Source organism: Patella vulgata, chromosome 4 (assembly GCF_932274485.2).
Source record: "Patella vulgata chromosome 4, xgPatVulg1.2, whole genome shotgun sequence".
NCBI lineage: Eukaryota > Metazoa > Mollusca > Gastropoda > Patellidae > Patella > Patella vulgata.
In genome coordinates this window covers 25,754,868-25,768,216 of record NC_065882.2, presented here as the reverse complement: position 1 = coordinate 25,768,216, position 13,349 = coordinate 25,754,868, and the positions used below count along the sequence as shown (strand labels likewise).

General features: G+C 34.1%; 1 protein-coding gene across 3 annotated transcripts in view; it reads left to right on the top strand.

Annotated features, from left to right (window-relative positions):
• Positions 1 to 13,349, top strand: part of LOC126819251 (dystrobrevin beta) — a 79,742-nt gene that overhangs the window by 11,378 nt on the left and 55,015 nt on the right. For all 3 annotated transcript variants that reach the window (XM_050547186.1, XM_050547188.1, XM_056100128.1), the window contains 2 exons: positions 11,187 to 11,279; positions 11,605 to 11,685. In XM_050547186.1, the coding sequence (XP_050403143.1) occupies positions 11,192 to 11,279; positions 11,605 to 11,685 (169 nt within the window). In that variant the 5' untranslated portion in view covers positions 11,187 to 11,191. The remainder of the gene's footprint in view (positions 1 to 11,186; positions 11,280 to 11,604; positions 11,686 to 13,349) is intronic.

Below are 13,349 nucleotides of genomic sequence, written 5' to 3'. Positions count from 1 at the left end.
GATATGATACTTTTTTACAATGACAAGTACAGAAAAAGTTTGATATCAGTCGGAGAAAATCTGGAGAAAATATAATTGAAATACATTGTACCATAAAGACATAGGTTTTGTGTAAGAACATGAAAATTATTAAGGAAAACACCCCCTCAGGGTTAAGGAACAAGTGGAGTGAATTTCCTTCAATAATGTGTAACCTTGATTTAAATGAACGTTTAATCAATCTTTACAAGGTACAGATTGAACTTCCAAAGAAAAAAATAAGTGCCATTGATTCTTAACCACAAATAAAATCGACATTTTAGACTTTGGCATTTCGCTGACTTTGCTACAAGAGGTCTTTTGTATTGACTAATCTTGAAATTACAAATTTTAGTAGATCGTTTTTTATTTCGGCGAGATCAATCCCAGACTAGTCGAGTTTGTTTAACTGATTTTTCACCAACCAGATATCCATTTTCAATTTTCTCACATTTCACAAAAGTTTAAAACGTACCTTTTCATTGATCAACGGGGCAGATATTTCCTTTCACATTTGTATATATAAAGTTTCAAACATGTTGGGGTTGATTTTACCTGGAGGGCAATTAATTGGGCTGAACTAGAGCGTCAAAAATTATAATCGATTCTTGCCTACATGAAAAGTAGGAATTATTGGGGAAATAGATATCTTTTAAGAAGATAGTATAAAATTATCTGAATAGATTCTTACAAATTGTGATTATAACTGAATATGAACTACTTTATTATAAATGAATAAATAAAGGACAGTCTGATCTGATCCAAGCATGGATAAATATCGTTTTGAATACTATGTCCATTTTACTACATCAATTGATTTGATAGCAAGCATCTTGGAAAGGATAATTGGAGAAGACCTGATGGTTGTTCCAATATCTTATAAGATTATTGGCGATGGACTGACTAGTGACCTCTACAGCGACTTTAATCAACTGGTCAGCTGTGTTAGTTTGATTACTGTCCAGCCTCTAACATCACCATAGACTAATTATATATGAAATGAAATAGGGTTTAACATCCTACTGAATTATATATGAACTTCAAAAAACTATTGGGGGGGTTTGATGTCTAAATTTTCTAATGTGTGCACTTTAGAACACACTTGTAGGTGACAAGGAGTATGGTCACCTGGCTAAATCTCCTGATTATTCTCTGGTTTCCTTACACAGTGATAGACCCCTACACGAAAGCAAATTATTGAAATAAAACTGCACCATACATGTATGTTGTTTGTGTTGAATTGATGTTAAACTCCATCCATCTCTTTCTATCTACATTTACCTTTTGAATGATAATTTTCCTACCCCAGAGGTTACAGATACTTGCCTATTCGATTGCCCTTCACAGTAAAGGGCTGCTGTAGTCTTTGATTCATTAAAACTTGCTGGATTATTAATTGCAACTTCTAACTGCACGTGATTAATGAATGAATAGGACTTAACATTATGGCATTTTTTGCCTGTTCATATGGTGATCTAAAGACTTTTTGACCTGGAATGGGGTCCCAGCCATAGATAATTTTGGGGGGCAGATGGTTAAAGTGAAAAAATAATTAATGTAATATTTATTGGGGAAAACCCCTTTTGCCTTCTACTGGGCAAATAAATTGCCCCAAATCCCATGTTTTTGGGGTCTTAAACTGACGTGCATTGTGCTAACCTGCTCTAAGCATGACAAGTTTTACAGCCATCATCATCATTTATTTAATCTGTGAAATTTCTGGTGTCATTGTGAATGTAACAACAACAGTCTGATTGCTTGGAGTTCAGATGGGCTTTTAGGTTGCTATATTCACAGGCTGAACTACCTGGAAAATGTTTTTGCGGCCGTCTGATTTTCATGAATTTTCTGGGGGAGATCCCCACATACCCCTTGGGCTGATAACTTGAAATGGAATTTGTTCTTCCATTTCATTTCTGCTCCCTCTCCCACAACATTTGGAGTTCAGGTGGGTACATCATGGGATTTGGGTAACAAAGCCACATAAATAAGGCTAGTGAAATACTTACAGGCCGGAACATCAACAGGAAAACTCTTTTACCGCTCAACTCACATATCCCCCGATGGTGCCTTGCCACTTCAGCTCTCGCTAGTGATCAGCTCCGACATCTGCAGCGCCCAGGAATTTAAACAGGATTTTCTTTGGCCATTTCATTTCTGTCCCCTTTCCCCCTAAATCTGGAATTCAGGTGGGCACCGAGTGAGATTTTGGTTTCCAAAGCCACATAAATAAGGCTATATTGGACCACTTTCTGGAATGACTGGAAAACGTGTGGCTATCTAAATTTTTCCACACACTTCCATTTTTGCCTCCCAAAGTGGATAAGGCTTCTTCTTTGTGCAACGCTCTTTGAAAAAAGTCTACATCCCTGCTTAATCAAGTATGATCGACATGAAACTTGGCATGCTTGATGCTTGGACATCAGTCCATTTTGTTTGGTTGTACTGCTTTTTACTAATATCACGTACATCTATGTCTGTCAGAGTTTTTTTGTAAGGAACACCAAAATTTTGTATAGTTGGACTAATATTATGACATATGTTGATAAGTAATTTTGTAGAATGGAATCCTGTAGGGTGTATACTATACACTGTATAGGTGTATGTTATCATAGAGCAGGTTACAAGTACTATTGTAAGTCTAGCCAAGAGAAAAGATTTTAATGACACTTTGAGATTGGATGTCTTGACGTTTCCTGATGTCTGATTGATTTTTTATTTCTCTCTTTCTCATTATTCGATAATTGTGGTTTGGGATGTGGTCATTGTGTGACAAGGGGTTGATTTTAATGAACATTTTTCTGTATGAGTATACTGGTAGCAGAGAGAGAGAGAGCTTGTTATGTTGTCTATAGTGTATAAATAATTAAATCTGTGGTCAATAAAAGGTTTATCACCAAGTCTTATTCTTACACCTTATTAGATGTATTCCACACTTGGATAGTATAGTTTTAAATAGACTGATACAAATCATATACCGGTACCTACATGGATTTCATTTTTGAATTAAATAGTTTCAGTGATCACAGTGTTTGTTTTCTTTTGTAATCACATCTTTTATTCTTGTTAACAATCTACATAGCTGAAGGTTGAAAAAAAAAATGTGATTGTTGATTATGTCTCCAATCTTACACCTTCTTTATGGTATTTTGTTATATGCTTTTATTCAAAGTGCATGTATATAGTTGTTACCTATGTCTCTTTGCCCACTAGAGGTCTTTACAGATTTTTTTATGAATTTGAATGGATTGTTCATTGGATTATTAGAAAATTACCCATCAAAATTCAGTATCTTCATTTGCACATCACAGGTTTTTTTCCCAGGGTTAAGTTCAAATGGGTCAGGGTCTTTGATAGGATTTTTAAAAACATGTTTGCATTGTAACTATCTAACACATTTTTCTAGTGAAAAGGCTTGTGAATGGGATACAGAACAAAGTTCTCTCTACAATTATTTAAAAGCTTGCCTTGGTGGGATGGTTTATTTGGACCTTGTTGAATTTCAAAGTTTTTTGATAATGAGTTATTCCCCCATGTGATTTCCAATTTTTGAAAGCTTATGAACATGATGCTGGTTAGAGCTGGTGGGATGGTTCATTGAGATGTAAGGAAGTATCAGTGACTCAGTGAGTAAGGTGCTGACTTACTAACCAGGAGTTCCGGGGTTCGATCCCAGTGAGAGTTTCCTGGGATTTAGCTTGGGACGTAGTTCATAGTGGTTTTATTTTAAAATGGAGATTAACATTCTACTTTTCTGGGCCGTCTAGGCTAATGAAGACGGGCGTACGCCATACAGTATGCTATAAGGAAAATTTTGCCCGGACAGAGGCATTATGGCCTACACTATCAAATTCCAACTGCCAAAGGATTTTTTACGTTTACGCCAATGTGTACATGGAACCTTTGACAAGGGGGAACCACACCGGCAAATCAAGGTGAACTTTCTCAGCCAATGCAACGCAGGGATAAAACACAGGACCTCCAGGTTTGCTAACCAACATCTTACTCACTGAGCCACCATCGCCTCCTTTTTAATATACGCCCACATTGAAATGTGGTAGTATATTGTTGTCGCCCCGGTCCGTCCGTCTGTCCGTCCGGCCGACCTCCACAATTGCTTGTGGACGCTCTATAGTCTAAAGTTAACATCCAATTGACTTTAAATTTATACACAGTGTTTAGGGTCATAAGAAGAAGAAGCCTATTGATCTTCAGCGATTTTCGATAATTACTGTCAGAGTTATGGCCCTTGATCACTTCAAAAAATCTTGTGGACGCTCTAGGGGTCAAAGTTAATATTCGATTAACTTTAAATTTATACACAGTGTTTAAGGTCATGAGACAAAGAAGCCTATTGATTTTCAACGATTTTTGATAATTACTGGCAGAGTTATGGCCATGGTCACTTCAAAAATGTTGTGGACGCTCTAGAGGTCAAAGTTAATATCCGATTGACTTTAAATTTATACACAGTGTATAAGGTCATGAGACGAAAAAGCCTATTGATTTTCAGCGATTTCCGATAATTACTACCAGAGTTATGGCCCTTGATCACGTTGAAAAATCTTGTGGACGCTCTAGAGGCTAAAGTTAATATCGGATTGACTTTAAATTTATACACATTGTCTATTGATTTTCAGCGATTTCCGATAATTACTACCAGAGTTATGGCCCTTGATCACTTTGAAAAATCGTGTGGACGCTCTAGAGGCTAAAGTTAATATCGGATTGACTTTAAATTTATACACATTGTCTAAGGTCATGAGACGAAGAAGCCTATTGATTTTCAGCAATTTCCGATAAAATCACTTTGAAAAATCTTGTGGACGCTCTAGAGGCTAAAGTTAATATCCGATTGACTTTAAATTTATATACAGTATTGAAGACCATGAGACGGGGAAGCCTAGTGATTTTCAGCGATTTCCGATAATTTTTGCCAGAGTTATGGCCCTTGATCACTTTGAAAAATCTTGTGGACGCTCTAGAGGCTAAAGTTAATATCAATTGATTTTAAATTTATACACAGTGATTAAGGTCTTGAGACAAACAAGTATATTGGTTTTCAAAGAATCTTTATGACGTGAACAGCTAAATCCATGATGTTAAAAGTTTTGTATACTAAACGTTAGCATGGGGCAGAACTTTATAAAAACCAAACAAATTCTAATGGTTTTCTGATAAATACTTAATGAGTTGTTACTCTTAATCAGATTTTAATGTATTATAAATGTTCCATTACTGAAAAAAGTAAAAATATGTGACAACTCTTGTTGACTGCTCGGATGATATAGTAGCTGTGGGCGTATGTTTCGTTGCCTGGCAACCTATCTTTTTTAAAACTTGCACTACAGAATTTGTTTACCGTACAAGGATTTTAGAGCGAGCTCTGTAGTGGTTTTTATTATAGAGCCTATCAATCAAGTCACATATATATTTTTATTTATCCATAATAGAAAAAAATAATTCAAGAATTGCTCTCTGTGGCTTTTAGACCTGTTGCAGTCCTGGAATCCAAATGAAATTCAGAATTCAGTTCTATCTCTTTTTTCATCTTGTGAAATTTTTTATGTTTTAAAAAGTCAGCACCAAAATAATTATTGGTTTAGATTTTTTTCACAACAATTTTTCTACTTCATGCAAACAGCTTTATTTTCTGTTATTCTTCTACTGTGCCAGTATCGAAAGATGTTTCATTTGAGGTTCAACAACCTAAATTACACAATATGGGTAGCCTTAACTGGGAGTAGGCAATTCGATTTACAAATGAAATTAATTATAAAAACTATTTCAAAGTCAAACAGATCAAAGGCTGTCAAGTTTTCCTAACAACATTGTTTTCTTTCTAAGCAAATGGTTGACTAAAAATAATTCTGTTGGAAGTGAAGTATTTGTTTTGTACAAAAAATGAACATGTATCATGTTATGTAAGATTATTACGAGAAATTGGCCAGAACATAATGACATTTCTTGTTGTTTTCGAGTATTCACAAAACAACATCTGTGTTAAATAGAATAGAAGACTGTATGTAATCAGATAATCAATGTGTATGCATGGAGGCAGATTATGTAGATGTCAGATATTCTAGTCTAGAATATTTATTCCTTATTCTAAAACAAAAAGGACACTAAAGGACACTTAAATAAACAATCTCTCAATTCCAAATAGTGTTTATATCCTAATTCAACTATATTTAAATATATCGCCTTTACATCCTAATGATGGTTGCGTTCGAATTTCATGAAAATGAAATTAAAACTGCCTAACAAAATGGCCGCTCCTTGTACTTGTACGCAAATAGTATAAAAGTATGTAATACCAAGGTTGTGAACCCTCTAGAAGTCACAATTTTTATCAGATTTTAATGAAACTTAAAATATATGTTTATATCCTGAAGATCTGAGTCCCTTTCACTATTTGCACATATCAGACCGTAACTTCCTGGATTATGGGCCCTGATAGTACGAAAAATCACGTTTTTAGCTTCTTGACCCTCTAGAGGTCACAATTTTGATCCGATTTTAAAAACCGTTTATATATATCACTGTTACAATATTTTGATGGTTGAATTCAAATTTTGTAAAAAACGGATCAAAACTGCCGGATCAAATGGCCACTCCCTGTACGCAAATAGTGTTAAAGTATATAATAACAAGGTTGTGGAGGATTGTGGACCATCTAGAGGTCACAGTTTTTATCTGATTTTGATGAAACTTGAAATATGTTTATATCCCAAAGATCTGAGTCCCTTTTGATCTTTGTGCATTTGAGACCATAACTTCCTGGATTATGGCCTCTGATTGTACAGGTTTTTTTTATCATGTTCTCTATCCATCTCTTGCAATTAAAAGCCAGCAAAAAGGATTCTCTATTTTATAGCAATGTAACACTTAAAGTGCGAATAAGCCTTAACAAGTATGGATCACACAAACACATACAGTTTTTTTAGCTTGTTCTCTATCCATCTCTTGCAAAATGTGGGTGTATCATGCCTGGCAACTGCTGGTTTAAATTAAAACCAGCAAAAAGGATTCTCTATTTTATAGCAATGTGCATGTAACACTTAAAAGTTGCGAATGAGCCTAAACAAGAATGGATCCACACAAACACACGTACACAGGGTGAGGTTTTTCGAGGGACCCAAGAGGTGGGGCATACGTCATGTAGTCCATTTCCACTAAATTTGTTCTGTCCTCCACAACTTTCAGTACAACAAATGGTACATGTAATTCTGGATTCAAACTTGATAAAGCTGTCTTTTTTGATCGATCATTACAAGTATATTATGCCATAACTGTTAACACATTGTTATTGGCATAGCATTAGCAATAACCCTATATTATGCATAGCTTATATATTATTTATTATCATGTATGACTTCTGGCAAATTCTTTATAATATGAACAAAGACCATATAAATGACATTGTGACATGACAATAATACATATCTGTACTTCAGGTTTTACTACATGTAGGCCTATAACAATTTTTTTATAAAGATTTATATAACAACCAGGTATATTGTTTATGTGAACATTGCCAGATTATTTAGTGGAATTATAAACACCCTACTGTTAGTTAAAGAGTGTGCATGTTTTTGTATGGTTTATGGTACGTGTATGAATGAAATGTCAGTAATTTTATCCATGAATATATTCAATTATTTGTATTTATCAAAGTATTACTAAAAGGTTGACATATGAATAATACGGTCATGCTTGTAATTATGTGTTCAATGTGTAAATGTAAATATACGTTATAGAAATAGGCTATCTGAAGAAAGGCAAATTTTTTTTTAAAAAAAATATTTGGGGGGATATGGACTAAATTTACATATAGAAAGATTAAGCTGATATGCCTTAATTTGTCAAAGTTTTTAAGTGGTGTACATGCTTAGTATTTAAAAGTAGAGATAGACGGTTTCTTGTCAAGCCTCCTAAACACCAACCAACAGCAAAATCATCCCTGTTAAATTTAAAAATGTATCTCAACAAATCCCCCACCCCCCAAGATTCGGTGAACCGTCCATTTTTCGGGCAGTGTTTTTCCATTTTTGCGCACAAACATCAGAGAATAAGACCATATATCATAGAAATATAATAATTGTAAAATGAATTCGCTTGCGGTTGGTTTTGGAATACCATAATATTTAAGACCTCGCCCAATTACATTTGTGGAAAACTCGTTTTGGTTCATGATTGATCTTTTCTGAAAATTCGGGGTGACATAGAAAATTTTTGCCCCCCCCCCAACTGAGATTGGCTCCCTACGCCTATGCCCATACAGAAAGTTTTAATAGAATTATTACAAAATGTGTACTGAACTTTAAAAGTAAACATGTGAATAAAGTTCGACAGACCTCAGACTGTTAGACAGAGGTGACCATGTTAAATATGGGCTTATCAAAATATACAGAGTAATCCTATTTGCCACACTCACATCTATTAAAAATTCTACAGACATAACAATAACATGAAAATATTGTAGTGTTTTTACATCTATTAGACTGTGTTAACTGTATTCAACTATAGTCAGACAGTAGAAACTCCATTATACTTCTACCAGTTACCTCGTTCTCCTTACAAGGTTGTTTACTCATCCATTTTTTTTTTAAAAAAACATCTTTAAGAAAATATTGTTAAAATGTAGCTTAAAATGATACAAATATTAAGCAACTATGTCAATTCTTTCATGTACAATTCTTTCTTTAATCCCCAAAACACCCAAATTGATTTGATATGTTTTAATGATTTATATTGGTCCATTTTACTGTCAGTTATCTTTATAGCACAATTGATATTCTATTATCAATTCTGTAAAATTTTCGGCAGATTTGAATGAATGCTCAGACATCATGTCAACCCAGAAAGTAGATGTTAAATATTTCACACTACTACTTTATGTGTTCTTTAAATGGCATTTAGTAACTGGATAGAGTAACAACAAAACACATACTTATGGAAAACAGCTACTAGTGTATTTAAGGCGACGTTTCGTAGAGTATTCTCTCAACGTTATCAAGCTAATACAGTAAAACAGGTATGAGGCAAATATATATAGACAAAATACAACAACATAACCGAAACCATACATAGCAACAACATGATCAAAGGCCTACACCAACACTTATTAAGATATACAATAGCAGATAGAGAGTTAATTAACTTATAGTCCATGGCCAGTGAGGATGTCTTAACAACAAAAATGGAAACCATACCTTAAAACAATTAGATCAAAGGATTGTGACACAATTTGGTAACAATATACAAAAGTAAGAAGAGAAACCGCTATGTTAAACGATCAATAAGCTGACTAAGTAGTTGCGATATTAACCGAATATGGGAGGTGATTATTATTATAGTTAAGACAATAAATTAAGGCAATGGAGTATATACAACAGATACATGTTACATGATGAAGGGTAGATTAAATATAACTGTTATTTCATTGCACATATCTATTAACACTTGTAATTTTATGATAGGATAATTAGATATGCAATAGAGTTATAGATTTAATGTAAAAACAAAAACAATTTATAACAATGAATATAGCACGATAGTAAATACAATAACTAGTCAAAAGATAACACACAGCACACTTGTACAGTTTATAAGGAGTGGTGGAACCATGCTATTATTTAAATTAGTTGATCATACGCATTGGGCAAAAATATCCCTGTATCACGGTTAAGATCTGGGCTGTTCCTTCTGATTTGTATTGCCTCCATTATCTTCCGTGTCTTTTCTATTGGGAGATTAGATGCCAGGGTTTCGTATGACTCAATTCTGTGTCCAGGGTTGGTCTGGAGATGTTGTGCAACAGCTGAGTTAGTGATGGACGACTTGGACTTGTGCTGGCTTATTCTTTTATCTAGGGGTTGTCTAGTTTCACCGATGTAAGTACTAAGACAAGAGCAGGCAACTTTATAGACACACTCTTTCTGGGGCGGGGGTTTATTCGGGAGGAGCTTACCATTAGCTTTCAGGATATCTTTAAGTGTTCGGCCCTTGGAGAAGGTGACCTGGATACCTATTGGGATGAGGATTCTCCTGAGGTGGTAAGTGAGCTTCCCTTGAAACGGTATGGTGATTCTTACAGGTGGTTTTTCTGGTTTGGTTTTTCCCGGATCTGTAGGGGTGTCAATGGTGGTTTTAATGGTCTTTTTAACAAATTGTAGAGGGTAGTTGTTCAAGTTTGTAAGGGCTTCTTCAATGTGGTCTAATTCTTTTTGGAGATGTTCTTTGTCACAGACGTTGACAGCACGGCGGGCTAAAGTTGCTATGGTTGCTTTCTTAACACTGTGTGGGTGGTGGGAATAGAAGTTAATGTACTGGTCAGTATGTGTTGGTTTTCTATAAACACTTGTTGTGAGCCTACCTTCTGTTTTCTTAACTAGTACATCCAGGAATGGGAGGCATTGGTTTTCTTCTGTTTCTATTGTAAATTTAATTCTGCCATTTTGGTTGTTGAGGTGATGGAGCAAGGCGGTGTGGTCTTCGTTCTTTATGGTTTGCTTGAAATAAGTTCTATATCGACCACATTTTAAAGGAAAATGAAATCTATATGCACTTATTCTTCATATCTTTATCTATAATCTTGTTGATTTATGTATGAAATAAAGATATAACCGTTCTGGTTATTCGAATATTGTATAAAGAGCTCTCTTCTCATGTCAAATAATGATAATAAATGTTTTCTTGGAGTGATTTTGAAGACCAAAAAAATAGGATGGAATAACCTCTTCAGGAGAACAAGAAATTCAAATGCAAGGGAGAGAAATGGGGCTTAATGTCCACTTGACACAAACTAGGTCATTTGACTCATTACGGGACTAACATATTGTTCAATTTTCTTTCAATAATTCGCTTGCACGTAGGGGTCTTTAGCAGTGGGAGGAAACCGGAGGACCAGAGAAAACCCACAAGTTGGACAGGCGACCCTACTCCTTGTCGAAACTTGACTCAATGACAGACTTTATATGACAACATGATTTCACGCGTACACGTTAAACCGCTAGATCTCCCAACCCCCTGATATTCAAATGCTACTCAAAGCTTTTATTCCCTTCATTTATTCTCTAAAACTATCTATTGGTTGTAAATCGTCATTGGTAATTATATATGTTTATGTAATTGTAATACTAATTGTATGGTTGATTATTTTCAAGGTTTCATGATGACAGATGAAGATCAGTCTCTGGAGGCGACTAGTTCCGCTGCAAAAGCCATGTTACAACAACGCCAATTATTAACAGATATGAGTAAGTATTGGTTAATGATTTATAAAATCAGTTAGCATTCTGGAAATTTAACTAAAATACATGTATTCATTTTGAAAATTTCTGTCAAAATATTAAAGTTTCTGAGCATGATTTGAGTGATATAGGAATCCTTTACAAACTACAATTTTGTAAAATTTGAATTTCTGATAGTCCCAAATGGTTGAATTTAAAAAAAGACATGATGAACAGAAATTCCATAGATCTAGGCTGATCCTTATGTAAACAACTCCACCACCGTCTTTATCATTTGAATCATTGATCTATAAGAAACCATGATATACAATATGTAGATATTCTATTTCAGGATCTCAGAATTATGATGTTATTAGATTTGCTACGTATAGAACGGCCTGTAAATTACGATTTATACAGAAAAAAACAAACTGTAAGTAGTATTATATATCATTGGTATTCTTAATTATCAGCTCAAATTTCTTTTTGTACAAGACAAATTTAAATCTGATCATATATATTGATCAATTATACACAAAAAATCAGATTACTTCCTTCTTGTCATGTTACTAGAGACTATATTTAAAGGACTAAGTCTCTTTGATTTAGGTCAAAATAAAGTATTTAATTGAATTGATCTGATGTGTTATTTAGATTTGTTATAGCAAAGCTCTATATGAGTTTTTGTTTCGAAAGATGGAGTAGAAGTCGACTCGTTTAGTAATTTTAATTTCATTTTTCACTAAAAACACAATCTCAGTTACTGTTATGATATATACACATAATGTGGGCGAGGTTTCCTACAAGAACTTTTTAAAGGGTTGCATGTAGATTGCACAAGTGGATGTAGAAAATGCAAGACATGTTTCACCCATCTAAACTTATTTAAAATTGTGCATTTTCCAGCCATCTCATATATCTATATATTTACTCATCATTTTAGAATCAATTTATGGTGCTCAGAAATGTTATAGTGGATGGTTTTAAGCATGAATGTCAGTATGCCACTATTAAATAGCCTGTGAGAAACAATTGCAACAAAGAAATTGAATCGTGAAATGCGATCCAGTCACTGGTGTCATTAATATTGAATATGCATTCCAATTGTATAACAATTAAAAAATAAAGTATTGAGTATTTATCTTAAAAATCAGTGATGTTATCAAACCCTCCATATATATAAGATAACATAATTTTTATATGCCCACATTGAAATGTGGTCGTATATTGTTGTGGACGCTCTAAAGGCTACATTTAATACCCGATTGACTTTAAATTTATACAGTGTTTAAGGTCATGAGACGAAGAAGCCTATTGAATTTCAACAATTTCCGATAATTACTGCCAGAGTTATGGCCCTTGATCACTTTGAAAAATCTTGTGGATGCTCTAGAGTCTAAAGTTAATATCCGGGTGACTTTAAATTTATACACAATGTTTAAGGTCATCAGACGAAGAAGCCTATTGATTTTCAACAATTTCCAATAATTACTGCCTGGTCCTTGATCACTTTGAAAAATCTTGTGGATGCTGTTTAGAGACCATAGTTATCAACAGATTGATTTTATATTTATACATCGTGTCTATGCCTATATATAATCGTTTCGATTGACTTTAGATTAATACACAGAGTTTAAGGTCTTGAGACGAACAAGTGTATTGATTTTCAATGATTTTTGATAACTGGAACAACTAAATCCATGATATTAAATGTTTTGCATAGTAAACGTTAGCATGGCCCAAACAAATTGTAATGATTTTCTGATAATCACTTGATGAGTCGTTACTCTTAATCAGATTTTAGTGTATTATAAATGTTTCATTACCGACAAAAGTAAAATGTGCGACAACTCTTGTTGACTGCCCAGACAATTTGGCTGCTGTGGGCTATGTTTCGTTGCCTGGCAATCTATCTTTTTTATATATATATATATATTACTTTCTAAATTTAGTTAAACCAAGTTAAAAGTACCAAAAAGCCATTCAAAAATGTGAAAAAGGACTAACCACTTTTGTTTTCACCACTTGTCTCTCAGTCATGATGATGATGTTGCTATACGTATTGCTTGCCTCTCTGCAATTTTGTCTTATAGGTTT